General features: G+C 43.8%; 1 protein-coding gene across 1 annotated transcript in view; it reads right to left on the bottom strand.

Annotated features, from left to right (window-relative positions):
• Window positions 1-25,045, bottom strand: part of opcml (opioid binding protein/cell adhesion molecule-like) — a 163,756-nt gene that overhangs the window by 42,570 nt on the left and 96,141 nt on the right. Inside the window, exon 3 of the mRNA XM_037467560.2 lies at window positions 10,259-10,384. Within this exon, the coding sequence (XP_037323457.2) occupies window positions 10,259-10,384 (126 nt within the window). The remainder of the gene's footprint in view (window positions 1-10,258; window positions 10,385-25,045) is intronic.

The raw sequence follows: 25,045 nt of genomic DNA, 5'->3' as shown, positions 1-25,045 counted from the left end.
ACAGGAAGCAGTACGTGAAGCTGGGGAAACACGTCTCTGCCTCTCGGTCCATCAGCACCGGTTCCCCCCAAGGCTGCATTCTTTCCCCTCTGCTCTTCTCCCTGTACACCAACAACTGCACTTCCAGTCACCAGTCCGTCAAGCTCCTGAAGTTTGCTGATGACACCACCCTCATTGGACTGATCTCTGGTGGGGACGAGTCCGCCTACAGGTGGGAGTCTGACCACCTGGTGACGTGGTGCAGCGAGATCAACCTGGATCTTAACGCCCTGAAGACAGTGGAGATGGTCGTGGACTTCAGGAAGAACGCAGCCGCACCTTCCCCCCTCAACTTGTGTGACTCCCCCGTCACCACTATGGACTCCTTCCGTTTCCTGGGCTCCATCATCACCCAGGACCTCAAGTGGGAGCTGAACATCAGCTCCATCACCAAGAAGGCTCAGAGGAGGATGTTCTTCCTGAGGCAGCTGAAGAAATTCAACCTGCCAAAGACGATGATGGTGCACTTCTACACGGCCATCATCGAGTCCATCCTCTACTCCTCCATCACCGTGTGGTACGCTGCAGCCACAGCCAAGGACAAGGGCAGGCTGCAGCGTGTCATCCACTCTGCAGAGAGGGTGATTGGCTGCAATCTTTCGTCTCTCCAGGTGTCACAGCCGGTGTCTCGTTAAGTGTTTGTCTCTACCCCTCCCAGGTGTTTCTCGTCCCCTGATTGCCTCCCCGGTGTATTTAACCTCTGTTCGTTTGTCAGCTCCCTGCCAGATCGTCTTGTGATGTCTCCAAGCTTTCCAGCGTTCCCGTGTCTCTGTCTTCTCCCGGCCTGCCCTTCGTACCTGACCCCCGCCTGTCTGACCACACCTGTCTCGTGCCTGACCCCCGCCTGTCCGACCACCTCTGTCTCCAGCCTGACCCCCCGCCTGCCTGATTGCCTCCTGCTTGACCCCCGCCCGGCTGAGTACGCCTGTCCCCTGCTTGATCCCCGCCTGTCTGACCACACCTGTCTCGTGCCTGACCCCCGCCTGTCCGACCACCTCTGTCTCCAGCCTGACCCCCCGCCTGCCTGATTGCCTCCTGCTTGACCCCCGCCCGGCTGAGTACGCCTGTCCCCTGCCTGATCTTCGCCCGGCTGACTACGTCTGTCCCCTGCCCGAACCCCGCCTGCCCGACCGTCCCGCATCGTGCCCCGCACAGGCCACGCTACTCATAAATAAAAGCGTTGTATCCTGTGTCTGCGTCTGCTATTGGGTCGCCCTCTGTCATTGTCCTGACATCCAGGACTTGTTCGCTGCCAGGACTTTGAAGCGGGCCAGAAAGATTGTAGCCGACCCCTCCCACCCTGGACATGAACTGTTTGTGCCCCTTCCATCCGGCAGGCGGCTGAGGTCCATTAGGACTAAGACCTCCCGCCACACGAACAGTTTCTTCCCTTCGGCAGTCGGGCTCATCAATAGAGCCCGGGGCCCCTCTGACTGACTCTGACTCCCATGTTCATTCATTCACTGTGTCACTTTCAGGTCACTTTGTTTAGCTGGTGCACTTTCTTTATTTTTATTCGTAATTTTATCTAATCTCCTAACTCACTAATCCATAGCTTTAGTTTTTAATCGTACTAACCCATAGCTTATATTTTATTATACTTTTATTTTATCTTATTTGCACTATGTCGTCATTATTGTACTGTCTTCTGTCATGCACCTTCCTCCAAGACAATTTCCATGTATGTAGAACCTATTAGGACAATAAACGTTTCCTGATTCCTGATTAAGTAGAGGTCGACAGGCATGAACAGATTAACATTACCTTTTAATACTGTGGCTGCTACATGATCTGTGCCTGCATATGTGGCATCTCTTTCATCTTCTTCCATGGCGTAACATCTTTTACATTGTTTATTCTGTACACATGACATCCATTGCAGTATGTCCATCCCAGGAGATGGATCCCTCCTCTGACGTTCTCCCTAAGGTTCCTTCCATTTTCTCCCCATTGAAGTGTTTTTTCATTTTTTGGGGAGTTTTTCCTGTGCCGACATGAGGGTTTCGGGACAGAGGATGTTTATTGTTGGAATACGTCAAGCATTCCATGTATTGTTCTTCAAATATTTATTCAACTTCTATTCCTTCACACTTTCAGCTATTGAAACTGTTCAAATATTAAAATGTTCAGCTCCTTTCAGACATTCCTGCTATGACTTTTCAGCTTTCTTGCTCTTATTAATTAAATAAAAAATTAACATGGTTTTCCAATGGTGTTCATTTTCAAATTCTCTTCAACATTTTCAGCTTCGCCAATCTTTCAGCTATAGACACCATTTAAACTTTAAAATGTTGACCAAAGGCTAAACTATTTGAAGAATTTATAGCATTCATAGCTAATCCTCTATCACAAACATTGTTAGTAATTAACTAGTAATATCTTGCCTGCACTTTTCAGGATATTACATTAAAATTCCTTTTTTTGTATTTGACAACACATGCCCGTGCCAAGAATAGTCTCTCACAGGTAAGATTTTTCGGAGCATTTGGTTAGTTACACAGTTATGAACAGAATTTTCAATCTGAGTGCTATGTTATCCACATTACTGTTATAGATCCATTAAGTTTATGACTTTGTCATAAGCAAAACTGCAAGCACCATGATGGTGTTCCATCCGTCCAGGATTAATGATCTATCTACTTCTCGCTCTCTTTCATATTTTCAGAAAGACATGAATGACATTGTTGCTGGGGGACAGCAGTATCAGTCATCACTATTGGACAACCTCAGGAGGCAGATGAAGGGAGTACTAACAGCATTCAGGATGCACATTGAGTCAATTTAAAAAAAGATTCAATGGATATTTTTGACAATTTCATTGACCCCTTTGCTACCGTTGCAACAACATTTCGAAAGAAAAGTGTTATCAAGAAGCATGTTAGCTGTGTGGACGCAGAGGAAATTCCAATTGCTTGAACCATGAACATGAAGAAACATGGTGGATCAAAATGCTATTTCATCAAAGACAAAGTATTTCATTACCCCAGAGACATTGTTGATGGTGCTCTTCTTAAGTCACATGCCTAATTCTCAGAGAAACCAAATGCATTGCAGATTGTTCTGTACACAGATCTATAATCCACTAGGATCCTTTCAAAAATCAAAAACAAGTTGTTAATGGTATACTACACCCTAAGCAATAAAAATTCAAAATACAGGTCTAAACTGGCTGCTATTAGGCTACTTGCCATCGCAAGGTCAGCAGATCGCCGTCAATCTGGTGTAGATATGACATTGAAAATAATCAAAGAAGACATGGATGCATTCTACATTGGTGTTAAAATGCAAATTCTTAACCATAGTGCTATGGTCTCTTTCTCTGTGGTGATTCCCTGGCACAGCATAAACTAGCTTTCAAAGAGGGTGTGGCCTTTGCCTACAGTAAGTGCACTTTGAGTGTCCTTTCAAGGACATGCAATCCCACTTCAGTGTGATGAAGTAGAAAAGGCAAACACGCCTGAGAACCACATACAGGATTAATCAAAAGAGTAAATTAGTTTATTCCCAGCCTTTAATATGATACAACAAACTCCATAAGACATAATGCACGTGATTCTGAAGGGCATAGCCCCGTTAAAAATCAAATGTGTTTTGAATCAGCTTGTTCAGTCAGGACAGATAAAGATCTACAATATTTACGTGGAAAATTGAGAGACTTCCTAGGTTTCAATGAAGTAAACCATGCTGTATCAGTCAAATGGTAACAATACATAACTGAAAAGTCTAGGATCTTAGCCAACGTACTGAATGGTAATATGCCAGAATTTGGACTTGTGAAAAATATATATCTTGTTAATTCTAGGCTTTATTGTTTGGAATACTGACCAGTTCAAACTTTATGTCAGGATTCCACCCTCATCCCGTTCAACATCGCCTCCCACTCAATTCCATTCTCCTCCCTCTCATTCAATCACCCGATCCCGGTCACCTGACTACTAATCACCTTCACCTGAGCCTAATCACCAGCACTCCTTTATAACCCAACATGCATCACTCACCCGTTGTCTGATCTCGTCATTCCATGACTACAGACTCTTCGAGCTCACTTCCGTGTCTTCCCAGATACCCTCCTGAGCTTCCTGAAACTCCATGCGTCATCATCAGCTGTTCACCACCTCCATCGGCATCTTCATCCGTCACAGAGCAAGCAGGACTCCTCGCCTTTCAGCTAAGATTCTCCATTCTCCCCGTGTCTTACAACCTACTTTCCTCTCGACGTCTGCATCGCTGCAACAATAAAGCTGCATTTGAAACTCACCCCTCTGTTCCGTGTTTCAATACCTGACAGAAGATCAGACCGCAATATGCAACGCTCTACGGATGCACGAGAGGATCCACCGCTACCAATTCCCCCGGCTTCAGCTCCTCTGGCAGCGGAGTCCCTCCCGCGTACACCCGCAGCTTTGTTCTCTGCCTCTTCGAGTCCCATGGCCCGGCCCGCGCCCTACTCCGGTGAGGCGGAGGATTGCAGTGGGTTTCTCTTACAAACATCTCTATACTTCACCATGAATGAACATCAATTCAGTGGCGATCCTGCTCGGGTGGCCTTCCTCATATCACTGTTGTCCGGCCCCGCTCTTCAATGGGCTCAAGCCTTGTGGCAATCCGATTCTCCGGTAATTAAATCTCTCCCTGATTTTCTCCGTCACTTTAAAGAGGTGTTTGGCCAAACAGTGGCTTCATTATCTGTTCACGATCAATTGTTCCAACTTCAACAAGGGAATTCTTCCGTGAACGCCTACGCTCTTCGCTTCCGCACCCTCGCCGCAGCTAGTGGATGGAACGAGCCCGCGTTAATCACCGCATTCCGCCAGGGGTTAAACCCGACGGTTCGTCAGCTGATTGTGGTGTATGATGATGTCATGGGCATCGAAAATCTCATCCAGAAAACCATTCGAGTTGCACAACTACTCACTGCTTGCGATCGGCCCACACACATGAGACCTTCCCCGCTGCCGGCAACAGACTCCTCTCCGGCCTCTCCTCCGGCTCCAATTCCTATGGAAGTCGACGCCTCTCATCTCTCCCCTTCTGAGCGCCTTCGACGAATGCAACAACATCTATGTCTATACTGTGCTTCTGACCAGCATATGCTCAGCAACTGCCCCGTTCGACCTCCGCGCCTAGCAGTGAGTTCAATTACTGTAGCCCCTCAAGTAGAACATCTAGTGAAAACACGAGTACATCTCCTAACCCATAAACTGTGTTTTCCAGCGCAAGCCCTCATCGATTCAGGCTCCGCGGGGAACTTCATCTCCTTCACCTGCCTTCAGAAGATGAATCTCAGCAGAAAACGACTAGATCACGATCTCTCTATTAACACCATCCAAGGCAAACCGCTAGGCCGAGGTCGTATCCGTTACTGCTCCCCCGTAATCACTCTTCAAATAGGATGTCTGCATTCCGAGAAAATTTCCTTTATGGTGCTGGAGGAGTCTACCGCTGAACTCATCCTGGGACGACCCTGGTTGATCCAACATCAACCCGTACTCTGCTGGAAAACCGGCGAAATCCTCTGATGGGGTAATGACTGTCACCACTCCTGTTTGAAGTCTGTTAAGAAAATCTCTTCTTCCTCTTCCTCGCCAGACGACTCCGAGGCCGCGGTTCCTGTGTTATCTGCAGTTGAAACCGGCTCCCAGACCCACGTCCAATGTGAAATTCCAGTGGAGTACCGGACGTTCCAGGACGTCTTCAGTAAAGCACTGGCAACCAAGTTACCACCTCATCGGCCAGGGGACTGTGCAATTGACCTGCTACCCGGAGCTACACTTCCTAAGGGCCGAATATATCCTTTGTCCATCCCGGAACAAAGGGCCATGGAGGAGTATGTAGCAGAGGCATTACAGCAAGAGTTCATACGTCCATCCATCTCCCCGGCCGCCTCAAGCTTTTTCTTCGTGGCTAAGAAGGACGGGGGCTTGCGGCCCTGCATTGACTATCGGCACCTGAATTCACAAACCATCAAATTCCGCTATCCCCTTCCTCTGGTCCCTGCCGCTCTGGAACAGCTACGTGGCGCCCGCCTCTTTTCCAAGCTAGACTTGAGAAGTGCCTACAATCTGATATGAATCCGTCATGGCGATGAATGGAAGACTGCCTTCGTGACCCCCTCAGGCCACTACGAGTATCAGGTAATGCCGTTCGGCTTATCCAACGCTCCTGCTGTCTTCCAGAGCTACATGAACGAAGTTCTCCGGCCCTTCCTCAACCGGTTTGTCATTGTGTACATCGACGACATACTAATCTATTCTTCTTCCAGATCTGAGCATCATAATCATGTCCTTCAAGTACTACGAAAGCTACGAGAACACCAACTATACCTCAAATTGGAGAAGTGCGAGTTCCACACTTCAACCGTCCAGTTCCTGGGATACATCATCAGCCAAGAGGGAATCCAAATGGACCCGAGGAAGGTAGACGCCATTCAGGACTGGCCCATGCCAGCCACCATTAAAGAACTCCAGCGCTTCCTAGGGTTTGCAAATTTCTACAGACGTTTCATCCAAAACTACAGTCACCTCAGCTCTCCCCTCACATCTGCTCTGAAGGGCCGGCCCAAGTCCTTGACACCCGCAGCCATGGAAGCATTCCAACAACTAAAGGACTCTTTCTCCTCTGCACCTGTTTTAGCTCATCCCAACCCAGAACTGCCGTTCATCGTGGAAGTTGATGCTTCATCTACTGGTGTAGGAGCAGTACTGTCTCAGCGGCAGGGCGAACCCCCCATACTCCATCCATGCGCCTTCTTCTCCAGGAAACTTGCCCCGGCGGAGCAGAATTATGATATTGGAAACCGTGAGCTACTCGCCATCAAGCTAGCCCTTGAGGAATGGAGACACTGGCTGGAGGGGGCTAATCACCAGTTTGAGGTAATTACTGACCACAGAAACCTCGAATACCTTCGTGAAACTAAAAGACTGAATCCAAGACAAGCCCGCTGGGCTCTCTTCTTCACCCGCTTCGACTTCATGGTATCATATCGCCCTGGAAGTAAGAATTGCAGGGCAGATGCCCTCTCCCGAATCCATCATGCTTCCTCGGACGAGGCCGAACCGGTTCCTATCCTCCCTCCAGCTCTCTTCATTAGTCCGATCATCTGGGACCTTGACGACCAGATCAATCAGGAAAACCTTCTCCATCCTGCTCCGCCGGGAGGGCCAGACGGGAGCAAATTCGTCCCTGAACACCTGAGAACCCCCCTTCTGGACTCGGCCCACTCTGTTCCTGGCACTGGACATCCGGGTAGCAAGCGGACCCTCTCACTCCTCCGTCAACGGTACTGGTGGCCCACCATCTCGGAGGACGTCGCAAGGTTCGTCAAAGGATGTTCAGTCTGTGCCATCGTCAATACCCCGAGGAGACTGCCTGAGGGAAAATTATTGCCTCTACCGATTCCGCGTCGTCCATGGTCCCACATCGGAATCGACTTCATGACCGACCTTCCTCCTTCTGATGGTTTCACGTGTGTACTAGTAGTGGTGGATCGTTTCTCAAAGGGCTGCAAGTTAATCCCGCTAGCTGGCCTCCCTACTGCACTCGTGACCGCAGAAGCCCTCTTCCATAATGTCTTCCGGAACTTCGGAATTCCAGAAGACATTGTCTCGGACAGGGGACCCCAGTTCATCTCCAGAGTCTGGCGTGCCTTCTTCCGGCTCCTCGGGGTAACTGTCAGCCTTTCATCAGGATACCATCCACAGACTAATGGCCAAACTGAACGCAAGATCCAAGAGATTGGTCGATATCTGCGGACCTACTGCCACCAGTACCAGGACAGCTGGAACCAATACCTCCCCTGGGCGGAATATGCCCAAAATTCCCTGCGACAGTCCACCACCGGGCTCACCCCATTTCAATGCATACTAGGATACCAGCCACCTCTCTTCCCCTGGTCGGGTGAGCCCTCGGAGGTTCCAGCTGTCGACTTCTGGTTCCATCAGAGCGAGGGGGTATGGGACTCGGCTCACGTTCAACTCCAACAGGCAGTCAGAAGGCACAAAACACAAGCTGACCGTCGAAGACTAAAAACTCCTATTTATCAACCAGGACAGAAGGTTTGGCTCTCTACTAGAAATATTCGACTCAGACTGCCCTGTCGTAAGCTGAATCCTCGGTTCATTGGACCATTCCCCATCGAGAGGCAGTTGAACGAAGTCACCTACAGACTCAAGCTACCCCGACAGTATCGTATATCTCCCTCATTTCATGTTTCGCTGTTAAAACCCTTCATTGAACCGGTCTCCCCTTGTCCCTCAGATGACCCCTCGGTGGATGTACCTCCTCCTCCGGTGCCTGTGGAGGATGAACCCATCTATGGGATCCGGACCATCTTGGACTCTCGGCGGCGAGGTCCCCGACTGGAGTACCTCATCGACTGGGAGGATTACGGACCTGAGGAACGATGCTGGGTACTTCGTGATGACGTCCTAGATCCGACGCTCCTCTCTCAGTTTCACGAGGAACATCCGGATCGTCCTGCACCCAGAGGTCGGGGTAGACCTCGTCGCCGACAACATCCTTCGCAGGCGTCAAGAGCCGCCTCGGGAGGAGGGGGTACTGTCAGGATTCCACCCTCATCCCGTTCAACATCGCCTCCCACTCAATTCCATTCTCCTCCCTCTCATTCAATCACCCGATCCCGGTCACCTGACTACTAATCACCTTCACCTGAGCCTAATCACCAGCACTCCTTTATAACCCAACATGCATCACTCACCCGTTGTCTGATCTCGTCATTCCATGACTACAGACTCTTCGAGCTCACTTCCGTGTCTTCCCAGATACCCTCCTGAGCTTCCTGAAACTCCATGCGTCATCATCAGCTGTTCACCACCTCCATCGGCATCTTCATCCGTCACAGAGCAAGCAGGACTCCTCGCCTTTCAGCTAAGATTCTCCATTCTCCCCGTGTCTTACAACCTACTTTCCTCTCGACGTCTGCATCGCTGCAACAATAAAGCTGCATTTGAAACTCACCCCTCTGTTCCGTGTTTCAATACCTGACACTTTATGCGTTTATAGAAACGGCATGGCTTATCAAGTTGAGGTGCCACACCTTGCATAGGCTACCAAGTTAGTGGATGCTGAAAAAGGATCTTAGGGATATATTAAAATTGCGCAAAACTTCAAATGACTCTTGGTGTGTACTTTGAGTAGGAATACATCATTGCTGGACTGTCTTTTAAGATTGAAAATAAAACAATGAATTCCATTTTATTGTTATCTGTTCTTAATATGTATGTAACCTTTACCACCGGCTCGTGTATTAAAACCCACCTTATACTGGAAAATGAAGCCTTAACTCTTGTTGTAAAAGTCACATGTGAGTGTAAATTGGCTGAGTCATAAAGTTGTTTCTTTCCTTTTGAATGGGATTACCATAACTACTTCAAACAGAAGGGTTCTTGGGGGGCAATTATAATATTCAAAGTAAATATTGGGTAACAAAAACGCTGTCAATGTCTGAGGGTATAGAGAGCCACTGGGCTGTGAGAGGCAGATCCTGTCATCTTTAGATTACAGGGTGTAGGAGAGGAACAGCTGGGCTGTATTGAGCATTTATGTTGGAGGCTGAACATCTGATCCTATAGAGAAGTGGTCCGTGACTCACACCGCTGAACACTGTGGGACACAGTGGGAAGTGCCGAGCTGACACAATTTGAACACGAACAGAACAGAACCCAAGCATGCTGTGGCCTCCAGCCAAATTATGGTTGATTTGAGGCAGTCCTGTCAGGCCACAGGTTGAGCAGTTTCAACCCCTGCAATCCCCAAAGTTGAAAAGAAAACCAGGCCTCAGTACAAAGATTAAAGCCTGGAATTATTCATCATAAATCCTCTCGTGGCCGCTGTAGGTAAATGGTTGCTGTGCACGTAGGCGAATATTAAATTAAAACATGTGTTTTATGTGTGGGAATTATAAAGGAATATGACACAAAAATAGCATTCATTTTTACTGATACTAATGTTAACTATGGTTGTTTATCTTCTCATTCAAGTGTGTGATTTTACATCTCTAAAAATAATAACCAAAGATGGTTTTCTTGATGCCCAGCTTACTTTAACTCAACACCGATATCTCCAGTTTTCCATTGGATGTTTTGCTCATCATAGTTTTTTACCTGTATGAACCATAATCCTTTCCATTCAATACATTTACACACAACACAGTATGGAGAGCAGAAGTAATCAGATTAAAATCAATAACCTAGTACCTTACCTCTTGGCGAATGATGCTTCCATATGACGTTGGCCTCAGGACGACCAACTGCCAGGCATGTGAGATTGACGTTGCTGCCCTCATTCACTGTGATGTCCTTCGATATGTTAGTGATCCTGGCCGGTACTGAGGAGAGGAAAAAAAATCCTGATTGATGCCTTTAGCTTAATTAATGACACGTACAGCAAAGGGCTCACTGCTCAGAACAGCGATTATGTTAAAAATAACCCACAGGTTGGGGACTCAATTAGCATGAAATTAGCTGACAAATCTGACAAATCTCGGGCTCATCATGGTATTGAAGGGGATTGATTTTCTTTATCAAATATCTCTGCCACACTGATTATTAGATAGGCATCCGACTGAATGGAATGACACAAAAATTCTTCTCTGTGACCAGGCCAACTTGATATGCGTGTAAGTGTGTGTGCATTAGTGTATTTGCCCAAACCAAATCAAGGGTAAAAAGTTTACCTTCTTAACTTTAATTTAACTTGAGCTCTGTGATCATTAGTGCAACGGACCAGAGAGGCTGATAAAAAAAGTATCCTCTTCAGTGCTGTTTAAGATAGTTTGGTTTTAGTAATTGTGTGTGACCTGCGAAGCAGAGCCAGACTCCTTGTTATGTAACACACTTATTTTTGTTGGAATGCTGCCTCAGCTATTAAGACTACTTCTTATGCTTGAATTAAAATAAAACAAATTCATATGCATTTTTTAATATTTTCCAATTAAACTTTCAAATTGTTCAGCTACAGACACCATTTAAACTTTAAAATGTTGACAAAAGACTAAACTGTCATAAAAAACAGCTTGTTGATATGTTATTTTTTCATAACTACTGACTATGTTTCACTAGTTTTTCAGTCTGTTTCTGAGTTTTACATCAGTGTGTACTGCGGTTCTTAGAGTGAGGGCTGACTATCTAGAGAGTGCAGCAGTGACAGAATATGGTTAAAAAAATATGGCACTTCGGCGCCGTGCTTGTGCAGGTTGGAGTCATGTGGGTATGGAATTCCACAGTTATTTACTTTTGGCCTGATGAGCCCGAGAGTGTAACAAAGTCTGTCTCAAGCCCATAGGCTCAAAAACAAACATGTTTCTCAAAAAAAACAGAAAGTACCCGTTTTGTAAATTGCCCCTAGAGCCGTATTTATTATCGGACAGATATATAACACACGTGGATCTATTCAGTGGAGTCTTGGGTCTCTCAAAATCACAATTATTTTATTTCTCTCTGCCCTCTGACCAACATCATGAAACCCCTCACTCGCCCCGCACCCCACCCTCCTCACTCTTCACTCACTCCCTGTCTTTCTTTCTTTCTCCACCTCTCTCCCTTCCTCACATCCCTCCCTTCCTCACCCCAGACATGCCAACCCTCCTGATTTTTCCGGGAGACTCCCGAATTTCTCCCGATTTCCACCCGGACAACAATATTGCTACACCATCCGTCACTGGGCGCGCGGTTTCAGACCGAACAACAATAAAGGTTGCACCTTGAAGTCAAGCGCAGCAATTAGAACGGAAAAAGATGAGACTGGCGAGATTGTGCAAGCCCCCCCGTTGACCGCTAGCACCCCCCCCCCGGTCCTTTTGTATATCTCCCTAATTCTGAGGTCTCAAGGTTGGCAAGTATGCCTCACCCTCTCTCTATTTCTTCCCCCCCCCCTCTCTCGCTCCCTTCCTCACCATCTCTTTCATCCCCCTCATTCTCTTTTGTCCTCCCTTTTTCTCTTCCTCCCTCTCTCTAGTTTTCTCTGTCTTTCTCCCCCCCCCGATCCCATAATTTCCAAATAAACCCCCCATGGAAGGAATTCTTACTGTAATGTTTCTGACAATGCCTAGGCTAGGCTTAATAACGTCTTAGTTTGAATAACAAACATTACATTACATCACATGTCATCTACATTCTGTCTATCCAAACAATTCCATCTTTTCAAAATAAAAGCCAAGGATTATTATTAGTCACATGATGCAGCAATGCTTTCTGTCAACAGACCAACATCATGAAACCCCTCACTTGCCATCCCCCTCCTGACTCTTACTCACTCCGTCTGTCTCTCTCTGTATCCCTTGCATCACCCATTTCCATAATTTCAAAAATAAAAGCCTTAATGAATATCGGTACCGTAACCAGGATAAAGCTTTTTTTAATTTTCAGCTTTGTTATCTCTGTATTTTTTCAAAATCATCGTTTATAAAATTCGTATGGAGCTTCTGCCATGTACGTTTTTTAAGAAATTCTTTGTTTCTTCATTTCAGCTTCTCCCATTTCTGTATTTTTTGCAATTCCTTAAAATTCACTTCAGATTTTCTAATTTCTGTTTTGTCCTATTTTTATATTTTCCGCACATTTTCAAATTAATTTCTTCTTTTTTTAGTTCTGTATTTTAAGCAGTTCTCTGAAATTCATTTCAGCTTTTAGCATTACAACGCATTTTCAGCAGGAAATTTTCTACTTGAGTGTGGCCTGCGAAGCAGAGCCAGACCCCTTATAATCTGTCTTTTTTTTGATGAAAATTGTACTTTCTTGTTACTTGTTCTTCTGAATTTGTATCTCTATGTGGAAATGCACTTATTTTAAGTCGCTTTGGATAAAAGCGTTGGGCTAAATGACATGAAATGTAATGTGTGTGGCCTGCGAAGCAGAACCAGACTCCTTGTAATCTCACACTAATTATTATTATTATTGAGTGTGGTCTGAGGATGTTACGGCATGTTTCTAAAACACAGCAGATGTTTCTACATTAAAAGTCTAAAGAAACTTCCCAGAAAGAAGACAAAAAACACTGTGTAATGCTAGGTGTAAGGCAAAATAGTGAACGTTTACAGAAGTTCATCTCTTTGGCAAAGTGCACGTCTAGATAAGTGTTTATTACATTACATGTCATTTAGCTGACGCTTTTATCCAAAACAACAAGAAGAACAAGAAAGTCCAATTTCATCAAATAAGCCGATTTACAATTTGTTACTGATACGAGCCATTATAAGTACAATTTACGTGCTACAATTTGTTAGTGTTTTTAGTCGAGGTATAGTCTGAAGAGGTGTGCCTTTAGTTCGCGGCGGAAGATGTAAAGGCTCTCTGCTGTCCTAATGTTATCAGAGAGCTCGTTCCACCAAAGAGTCGCGATCTTTTGAGGGAAGGAAAAAATTAGTTGGGTGTCATCGGCATAGCTGTGGTAGGAGAAACCATGCGAGCGAATGACTGAGCCGAGAGAGTTGGTGTAGATTTAGAAGAGGAGGGAACCCAGGACGGAGCCATGAGGAACTCCAGTAGTAAGAGGACAAGGTTCCGACATTCATCCTCTCTAAATTACCCAGTAGGTGCGGCCATCTAGCTCCAGCTCTAGCAGTGTGGAGTTGCTCTGAGACAAGGAGAGCAGTCTCTGTGGAATGACCCGCCTTGAAGCTTGAGTGGCGGGGGTCAAAGTGTTTGTTACGGTGGAGATTGCACGTTCAAAAGTTTTGGACTGAAAGGGAAGAAGAGAGACCAGTCTGTAGTTTTTTTTTGTCTGTAATTGTAACCAGAAAATTATCCGTCCTGCCTTGTTAATATAATTGGTTTTAACATGTATAAAGGCAAAGTATTCGAGTGTTGTTTTACATTTAGAAATGATGTCCATATGCTGTTTAATATAAGACTCATACTCCGGCTATGTTGGCTTGCACTACTACAATTGTGGATAGTGGAACCATCTGGGCCAAAGTAGCTCAGGGGTGCTCTCAAGCTACTTTTCAATTGACCAAGACATGGTGATCTACACCCCCCGAGCAGCAAAAACAACGTTCCATATTTTTCTTATACGTATACAAATTCAATACATCTTTTGCAAAACCTGGTGGCAAAATGTAATGAAGAGGCTTTTGCAATTGTCTTCAGTTTGAAGCAATTTGACGGATGTCAAAAAACTAATATGGCAATGATTCATCAATGGGAAAATGAAACGTGTGCCTCAAAAATGCTGCGGTTGAAGGCAGTGCTTTCTCAGACACACTGACTTCTGGCAAAGACGAATGAACAAGCATCTATGTGCAGAATGTGTGACAGGGTCCAACGGCTTAATATTGCCTTTAGCCAGGTAATTTTATTCAAAGCTCTCCTGCTGTGGGGCTACTAGTGGATGTGACCAGGGCCCGGGGACACGTCATGTTGGCACAGCCATGGTGTCGCAGCCAGTAATTAATTAGAAAATGGAATCAAGATGTTTCAAAGAGGAAAAGAGTGATTTTCATGGGTGTGTTTGTTTAAAGTCAGCATTTTAACTACACAGAATGGGAAAGAAAGGTAATTTTGACCATGGCATGGTTGTTGGTGCCAAACGGGCCGGTCTGAGTATTTCACAATCTGCTCAGTTACTGGGATTGTCACGCACAACCATTTCTAGGGTTTACAAAGAATGGTGTGAAAAGGGAAAAACATCAAGTATGCGGCAGTCCTGTGGGCGAAAAGGCCCTGTTGATGCTAGAGGTCAGAGGAGAATGGGCAGACTGATTCAAGCTGATAGAAGAGCAACTTTGACTGAAATAACTACTTGTTACAACCAAGGTATGCAGCAAAGCATTTGTGAAGCCACAACACGCAAAACCTTGAGGCGGATGGGTTACAACAGCAGAAGACCCCACCGGTACCACTCACCTCCACTACAAATAGGAAAATGAGGCTACAATTTGCAAGAGCTAACCAAAATTGGACCGTTGAAGACTGGAAAAATGTTGCCTGGTCTGATGAGTCTCAATTTTTTTGTTGAGACATTCAGATGGTAGTCAGAATTTGGCGTAATCAGAATGAGAACATGGATCCATCATGCCTTGTTACCACTGTGCAGGCTGGTGCTGGTGTTGTAATGGTGTGGGGGATGTTTTCTTGGCACACTTTAGGCTTCTTAGTGCCAATTGGGCATCGTTTAAATGCCACGGCCTGAGCATTGTTTCTGACTATGTCCATCCCTTTATGGCCACCATGTACCCATCCTCTGATGGCTACTTCCAGCAGGATAATTCACCATGTCACAAAGCTTGAATCATTTCAAATTGGTTTCTTGAACATGACAATGAGTTCACTGTACTAAAATGGCCCATCAGTCACCAGATCTCAACCCAATAGAGCATCTTTGGGATGTGGTGGAACGGGAGCTTCGTGCCCTGGATGTGCATCCCACAAATCTCCATTAACTGCAAGATGCTAACCTATCAATATGGGCCAACATTTCTAAAGAATGCCTCCAGCACCTTGTTGATTCAATGCCACGTAGAATTAAGTCAGTTCTTAAGGCAAAAGGGGGTCAAACACAGTATTAGTATGGTGTTCCTAATAATCCTTTATTTGAGTGTATTTACAATGGAGCTATTGACATGACATTTTCACCAGATGTTGGTAACAACCCAAGTAATACATACATACAAAGGTACAGATACTGTTGTCTCAAAGAAAACAGTAAGTAATGCACTTCACCGCCATGGCCTGCATTCACGCTCACCACGCAAGACTCCATTGCTGAAAAAAAGCATGTTGAGGCATTGAAAATCTATGGAAAGAACTGCAGATCAAGATTCATAGAAGGACGGAACCTTCAAGATTTGAATACTGTGTGAAAGAATGGGCCAAAATCACAAGACAAGACTCTGGGGGCCGGGTCGGGCTGGGACGGGCGTCTGGGAGCCCACTCGGGCTGGGACGGGCGTCTGGGGGCCCACTCGGGCTGGGACGGGCGTCTGGGGGCCGAGTCGGGCTGGGACGGGCGTCTGGGGGCCGAGTCGGGCTGGGACGGGCGTCTGGGGGTTGAGTCAGGTGCCGGGACTGGGGGGGCTCGTCGTCTCCTCCCCCCCGGGCTCCTTCTCCTCGGATTGAGGAGATCCCGGAGCTCGAAGCATTCCTCCTGGTAGCTCCTGGGGCCAACAACGACATTCGTCTTCCACTGGAAGAAAGGGCTCCTTAAATCGATGTAGTCGGGCCCCAAGTCGCTCCAGGAGTCCGCTGGCAAGCCGGTGCCGGTGTTGCGCCGGGCAGCCCGCTGCACGCTGCGTGGACCCCCACGAGCCAGGCGAGTTCCCCAAAAAGGGCTGTCAGAATCGAAACCTGCTGAGTCCTTCTGTGGTCGCGTCATTCTGTCAGGAGACGAGGGTGCAGGTTGAAGGGAGGCAGGACTCAAGCGCAGGATCTTCCAAAACAAGTGCTCTTTATTCCAAAAAACCAAAACCGAGGAAAAACGTGCACCAACGAGAACTTGACATCAGACAATGACGCGACAAGGGACAACAGGCACACGGGGCTTAAATACACAAGGGAGGTGCAGGTGATTGGACACAGGTGGAAACACTCAGGCAATCACAGGACAAGGCAGGAAGTGAAGTTAACCCAAGACCAGAAGGAACATGAAACTTCAAACTAAAACAGGAAGAGAGACCAAACCGTGACAAGAGCAATGCATGCGACTAGTTTCTCTATACAGGAGGGGTCTTGAAGCTGTCATTTCCAACAAAGGCTTTTGTACAAAGTATTGAATAAATATCAGTAAGCGTGTTCACAGTGCCGGCGCTCCGCACACGCACATCACGCGCTGCGCGTAGGGCACCAAGTGTCTGGGGGGGCACCAAAAAATCTGGGACGTGAAAAATCATCACAGTAGGCTACTAGTATAAATAACAAATACAATATTTCTAAAGCATGTTAATATGCGAAATCAATACAAAAGTAATAGGCCTAGACCAAATTAGTCTAGAAAAAGGGAACCTCCTGTGCGCCCCCTCCCCCCCCCCCACCTCCCAGTGGTTTGTTCGATTATGCCTCAAATCTCAAATGTGGCAGACTGCTTTGAAATGGCTTTGAAAAGGCATCAAGAGTCGGGGGCGGAAAAAAGAAGAAAAAAGAGACAGCGGGATGATGCTCGCGCGTCGCTCTCAGCTAAGACAATGTTTTAAATCAGGGGTCCCCGAACTTTGTCTCGTGAGGACCGTTGCTAGCGGCCACCGGGCGGCCGGCTGCCCACATGTACTCGCGCTCATAATGTCCGCACGGACCGCCGGTGGGCCGTATTCGGTACTCGTCCGCGGGCCGCCCAAAGTTTCTGTTACCGTTACCGTTTCTGTTATCATTTGTTTTTATGTTATCATTAACGTTTTTGCATAACAATCGGCTTCAAGAGGTATATCCCAATCTATGGATTGCTTCGTATTGCACTGACTCTCCCTGTCACAGTTACCTCTGCTGAGCGAAGCTTTTCAAATCTCAAACTAATCAAAACGTACCTGCGCTCATCAATGGGGCAGGAACGTTTAAGTGGTCTGGCTGTCATCAGCATCAATGGGGACGTGGCTATCATATGACCTGATAGCTGATTTTGCAGCTAGGAAATGCAGGCGTGTGCCTCTGTAGGGCCTTTGACAACTGATGGTAGTGAAAATGTTTGTAATATTGTTCTATCGGATAGCAGAATGGTCTCTTTTATAGAGATGGTAAAGTAAATTCTACTGTGCAGTTTGCACTTTATTATTATTATTTGCACTTATGTATATTATTTACTGAAGAAATGTGCACATTATTACTTACACGGTTATATACTTGAATACTTTCTGCGTTTACAATGTTCACTTCCAAATCTGTGTTTTTAGTAATTGTGGTGGTATTTGGTATTTATAATTTTATCTTTTATATAATTTATTTCTTTTCATGTTTGTTTATGTAAATTATTTATGTTTAGAAGTTATTTGGGGAATAAAGAGAACCTAACTTAAGACATTCTGAATGGTTGTTATTCCTTTGGTGGTGGTGGTGGTTGGTTGGTTGGTTGGTTGGGGGGGGCACCACCAAGCATTTGCGCTTAGGGCACCCAAATGGCTAGCGCCGGCCCTGCGTGTTCAATACTTTTTCCCTGTGTCATTTCACATTACTACACATAACTTCTTTGTTGTGGTTTCTTCAGATGTATGTATTACTTGGATTGTTACCAACATCTAGTGAAAATGTCATGTCAATAGCTTTTTATTATTATTAATTCATTCAGAAATCATCAAAAAACATGCAAGTTGTTTTCTTACCAGCATCTGGGGGTTGTTACACATGCCAGATAGTGCTTCTACAGATTAATGTGGCTATCAAAGTGGAAAAGTGCCCTGGTAGATTTTTCAGAAACGTACAAACTCCCAAAATCAATTTGGCCAATTGTGTCTCTCTTTTTCATAAGTGGTGAGTGGTGTTCTCATAAAGCAAAACATTCCCTAACTTAACTGAACTTCTATTTGTTTCAAGTAAACATATATACGAAGATGTGTTTGCAGAGTAATTTTACAACAACATGTACAGTATTCAGCAGAAAAGTATGCATTACAAACCAAAGCATCATTGTGGTCAAAAGGCATCCAAACAAAACTTATTTCAGTTATAAATGTACATGTGAAACCGAAGGAATAAATGCATCTTTTCTCAGGCTTGAACTCTACTTTCGCAACTAATTACTATGCGGCTTGAACATCAAAGGAATCGCTGTCAGTGAGGCCTCCAATGCGCCATCTCATCTTGGAACAACAGACATCCATGAAAGATATCTTGGTAACATTCAGTGTTCTTGTCATTGATTCATTCATTGTCACAGCCACCTCCAAGAAGAAAAACAAGAAAGGAATCCAAATGTATGATGAAGCACACGGGGGTTGCTATGTTGAGGTGTGCCATTGACTGGTAGAAGGCACACAAGGTGACACATGCCTTAAAACTTCGAAGCATTCTCAGTTCAAGATCTGGTCCAAAGTAATGACAGCAACAGTCAAGTGAAACCAAAATGCAGCGTGATGCACACCGTAAATATATTACCATATGATCCGTATCAGTAAAGCACCACATGTTGACTGAGATACTGTAGCTAGGTCATTAACTCCTTGTATTTACCACTCCAAACTTTCAGCATGTTTGCTAGCAGTGTTGGCATCTTACTCTTATCAATATTTCCTATCAATTTTTCCTCTAAGACTCCCCCCTGATTTTAAAGTGACCATGAAAAGGCTATTGAACTATTACTGCTACTTTTGGAGAGAGCTAGTGAGGTGCTATCGTCCGTTTAACCTGCAGAATTACACATCTCTCAAAATCTTTCTATGAAAAATATACGAGCTGGCAACATCTTGGCAAAATTCTATTTACTCCCAGAATTGTTATAACCATTTTTTGTTCTGTGAGGTGACGGTCAGATAAAAATCAGGATGTAGTCAATTATAACATTATCATGATGTGTCAACGTTTGATCTAAATCCAGTTTTGTCATTGAGAAATTCTCTTTATTAGTGTTAATTCATAATTCTTACAGTGTCTACATTTCCTAAAGGCAACGCGGTAAACAATGGTTTTCAGCCTTCATTAAGCTGTAACTTATGATTACACGCCACTCTCACTTGATGCCATTGCGCCAAAGCCAGATCAGGTCCAAAAGACTGAATGTAAAAAAAAATGGGGAAGGGAAAACCATATTGAAAACTTGACAAAGTAAGATTTGAAACTGAAAAATAGAATATAATAGAATACAAACATTTACCTGAAACTTTTAGTGTGGATTCATCTCCATAGAATTTTAACTCTTTGTTTGGGTAACCCAGCCATGTCATTCTCCCCCCTGGTTGTTCCCCACACCTAAATCCCCCCTAGGTCCTAAGTCACTCCATCTACTGCTTCCTATACGTATCAATAAGCATTATAAAGATCACCAACATACATACCAACCAATACCACAACTGCTGAACAGAGACTATTAATGCTTCTTCCTGTTCAAAGAAACATTTTACTTGAAAGGGGTTATAACGTAAGTTGTTTTTCTATAACAAAAATAGATAGAATGTTAATCACTTGGTAGTGGCAAATAGCTTTTTTTATACTGGAATTAATTAAATCAATTTTTAAGTTGAGATTTACAAAAAATATTTTAACTGCTACTGTGTAAAGGGAACACTGCTTTTAAAAAGCAACTTGTTGGTTTAAAATGTGTGGGGGCTGCAACTAACCACATCGTCAACCCATAGTGATGATTTTCAACAGAGCACTCACTGTGTTGTTTGACGTAGTTTCCGTTAATTAGGTTGAACTGCACTTGCTTAGTTATTAGTTTGATTTTGTTAAATATCTTGGGTGAATAAGGTTCCTATTTTTTCCAGTCTCCTAGCTTCAGGCGTACCCTGGTCCCTAATAAAAGTGCGCAATACACTACTTTTGAAATAATGATTGAATTTCACTATTAATAGCAACACCAAAAAATGATTGTCCAGCAGTAATTTTATTTTCTTTATGACAGGACGACAAAATTATTGTCTGCAACCTCATAGACCAGCTGTATAACCAAACTACGGAGGGATTTGTATCTACCGATATGGATCATCACTGATCTGCAATAAGTATCGGCAAAATGAAACCTCTCTGTGATCAAATATCCGGGATCCAATCCAAAACGTGCACCCTTAACGGACCAACTAGTGTGGCCAAGTGTTTTTTTATTTCTTCCTTTCCATTTTGATGTCGTTAATCCTGTATGTTGAGTTTTAAGGTTTTAAGTTTTAACCTACTTCAAAACGGCAGACCTGACAAAACTTCTTTCAGAATGCTTCTGTCCCAAAGGAAACCCACAGAGCTCATCACCTTTTCCAAAGTAGCCTGTGGACATTGACAGCACCCTATGCTTGTGGGCTGAATGAAATGACAGAAGCCATTATTCATTTGCATAAAAGTCTGTCACATAACGTTTTACAACTCAATGATCTCTACACATTCATGAATGAATCGTTTAAATCAGTGGTTCTCAACTGGTGGGTCGCGTTTTTAGTGGGTCGCGGGCCGTTGCATTGCAAAAATTATTATTTTGAAGGGACTTTTTCTAATGCAGCGGAGTGTCGTTTTTTTGGCCGGCTCGTCCATCCATGTTTTCAGTTGGCGCCGCAAAGACAACCGCTCGCACCCCCCCCCGTTGACAGATCGATTTGGGTCGCGACTTGTCAATAAGGGGTGATGGTGGGTCCCGGAGCCAGACCAGTTGAGAACCACTGGTTTAAATCACTGCTTAAAGATGAGTGCAGAGCATAGCTAACAACGTAGTTTATGGTAAGTTAGTGCACATCGATTGATTTAAGTATTTATTAGTTGGAATGCTTCAAGCATTCCAAGTATTGTTCTTCTTTTCTTTAATCAACTTATTCTTCTACTATTTCTTCCGCCGCACGTTTCAACTCCTTCACACTTTCAGCTATTAGGACCATTCAAATATTAAAATGTTCAGCTCCTTCAGGAGAGGGGTGCTATGACTTTTCAGCTTTTTAGCTCTTATAATTGAATTAATATAAATTAAAAACATCAACCTTTTTAACATGGTTTCCAATGGATTCAATTTTCAAATCCTTTCAAAACTTCTTCAACTTTCAACTTTTTCAGCTTTTCCAATCTTTCAGCTAGAGACACCATTTAAACTTTAAAATGTTGACACAAGTCTTAACAATTTCATTAAAAAAACAGCTTGTTGATATCTATTATAGTTTTTTCATAATCACTAATTATGTTTGACTAATTTTGGGGTCCTTTTCGAATTTACAGTGTGCGCTAGAGTGCAGACAAAGTCGGAAGACAAGAGAGGGTCCATGTTTTGTAAACTGCTGGTAGAGCAGTTTTAAAACACATAGAGACATAAAAACTACACTCAAACGTTCGGTAGAGTCTTGTGTCTCTCAAAATGTCCTTATCTTTTGGCTACTCCAAATAGTTTTGCTCCAGGAAGCATTTGTTTGAGGTGTGGGTTCTCAGTAACTGTCTGTGAGCTAAGTGCAGCTGCTCCGTTGCCGCGACAACGAGCTGGGGCTCTTTCTGTGACTCACAGCTGATCCTTATTAGCTGATTAGTGCAGCCTGACATGACCTGCTTCTCTCCACCTTCTCTCATCATTTCAAACCGCCATGGAGGGAGTTCTTACTGTAATGTTTGATGAGGCCTTCTAATATATTCTGTCTCTCAACCCCCCCACCCCCTCACCCAATACCATCATTTCAAAATAAAAGCTGCAATGATTATCTGTAATTTAGCCATGAAGCTTAGGGTTCAGCTGTTTCGTTGAATACTTATTGCGCTTTCAAATAGTACTACAACCACTACTAGTATTTCAACTGGTATTATTACTAAATGACTTTTACTACTACTAATATTACTAGTATTTCAACCCAATGGAGGGAATTCTTACTGTAATGTTTGATGAGGCCTATTAAATAATATATACTGTCTCTCAACCCCCCCACCCCCCCACCCACTCACCCAATACCATCATTTCAAAATAAAAGCTGCAATGATTATGTTATTTAAACATGAAGCTTAGGATTCAGCTTTTTCGTTGAATACTTATTGCGCTTTCAGATAGTACTACAACCACTACTAATATTTCTAGTACTTCTAGTAGTACTTCTAGTATTTCAACTGGTATTATTACTAAAATGACTTTTACTACTACTAATATTACTAGTACTGCTAGTATTTCAACCCCAATGGAGGGAATTCTTACTGTAATGTTTGATGAGGCCCATCAATTAATAACTAAGTTTTATTAGCTTAGGGCGACTGTGGGTCAGTGGGGAGCCCGGCCGTCCTCCAATAGGAGGGTTGGCGGTCTGATCCCAGGCCCGGCTAACCTGCATGTCAATGTGTCCTTGGGCAAGACGCTTGATCCCAGCATTGTTCCTCTAGCTGTTGACTACAGTGTGTGTGAATGTTAGTTACTGGTTGGGCAGGTGCCACTGTGTATGGTAGGTCCTGTCATTGGTGTGTGAATGGGTGAATGATGTTATGTAGTTTTAAGGTGCTTTGAGTGGTCAGAAGACTAGAAGAGCGCTGTACAAATCTATTTTACCAAGTCCATTTGCTTTGAATAACAAACATTCTGTCTCCCAAACCACCCCACACCAGTTCCATTATTTCAAAATAAAAGCCTCAATGATTATCTGTACCTCAACAATGGGTACACCACAATTGCTTTCAAATATTAGTGAAACTAGTACCACTAGTACAACAATTACAACTATAGTACTAAACATTATATTACTACAAAAAATGTATTTTTTAATTCTCAGCTTTTATTATTTCTGTGTTTTCAAATTCATAGAAGCTTCTCCCATTTCTGTTTTTTTTTGCAATTCTTTCAAGTTCATTTCAGCTTTTCAGCAATTTTTAAATGTATTTCAGCCTTTTATATTTCAGCAATGTTTAGAATAATTTCAGCATGTTGCATTTTAAGCAACTTTTTGAAATTAATTCCAGCTTTTTTTATTTCTGTGATTTCAAATTCATAGAAGCTTCTCCCATTTCTGTTTTTTTGAAATTCTTTCAAGTTCATTTCAGCTTTTCTCATTTATGTATTTCAGCTTTTTCTATTCTTTCAGCAATGTTTAGAATAATTTCAGCTTTTATTATTTCTGTGATTTCAAATTCATAGAAGCTTCTCCCATTTCAGTTTTTTTGCAATTGTTTCAAGTTCATTTCAGCTTTTCTCATTTCTGTATTTTCAGCCATTTTTAAATGTATTTCAGCTTTTTCCATTCTTTCAGCAATGTTTTTAATAATTACAGCTTGTTTCATTTCTGTACTTTAAGCAACTTTTTGAAATTAATTTCAGCTTTCTGCATTCCAACGCATTTTCAGCAGGAAATGCATTTTCTAGTTTTAAGTCCTTATGCATGTTTCGTAGTCACAGCAGGACACAACACTCCAAGCAGCACTGTCATTTTCCCAAAACTACATTAGATTGTGGCACTCTAAAATATAAATTGCTGTGTCTAACTAAAAAATGTCAACATAATAATGTTGTGCAATTTATTAGTTATTTATGGGTTTTTCAAAGAGAAAGATTGCTTCGAGGTGATTGTTACGTGCCGTGTTTTGTTTTGCTGTGTGGTTTGAGATTCTCCTCAGGTGTGCTGGTGACGCAGCTGCAGTTGATCAGCTGATCAGCAAAGGATGTATGGCGGTGCCAAGCCAGAGTTTAGGGTGGTTGTGGCAGTGGAGCCCAGAGTGAGCAGAGAGGTGGTGGATTGAGTTGCAGACCAAAGAATCCAAGCTCGTCTTCCGTTTGAAGATTGTTTTCATTTGCTTTTTGTTGAGTCTTTTTCATTAAATACTTGTCTGTTAAGACCTCCCGGGTTTATTATTTTACATTGTTTGCATCCCCCACCCCTAGACCTTTTAGGGACGTAACAGTGATCAACAATCCATTAGTTAAATAATGGAAGAACAGCAGACTAATATCGCTTAGCTCCTCCTGGTCTGGTCCCCTCATACCTAGTATATTGGAAATTCATATGACAAGAAACTTAATTTCTTCAAATGAGGTCCTTGATTATAGTCATGTTTTACAGGCTGATGATGATGCTTAAACCAAAAAAATATTCAACCAATTGCCTTTGTTGCCTTATGAACAGAAAACAAAGCTTCTGTGAACCAAATGGAGATACCGCTCTCCTAACTTCAAATAAATGTTTTTTATAGAACAGAAATAAAGGTCCACAGGTTATTCCTCTTGTTATGAGTTTGATATCATTAGACTGTTAGGCGTCGCCCTTATTTTGTATACTTCCTGTTCATCTGAGCCTTGGAGCCAAAAGAGCACCAGAAATACCTGCTCGTAATCCCTCATGAGGAAAATGTCATTGACAGGTCATAGACGAAGGAATGCGGAGATCATACAAACATCTGACCCATGCAGATTTTAAAAAAACCTCAATGAAGTCCCACGATGTATTCAGTGTATCAGGTTTAGCCCCATATCATGGATGAGTTTGGAT

Source organism: Pungitius pungitius, chromosome 16 (genome assembly GCF_949316345.1).
Source record: "Pungitius pungitius chromosome 16, fPunPun2.1, whole genome shotgun sequence".
Lineage (NCBI taxonomy): Eukaryota > Metazoa > Chordata > Actinopteri > Perciformes > Gasterosteidae > Pungitius > Pungitius pungitius.
Note: the sequence above shows the minus strand (reverse complement) of the source record. Positions and strands in the feature narration are given on the sequence as shown.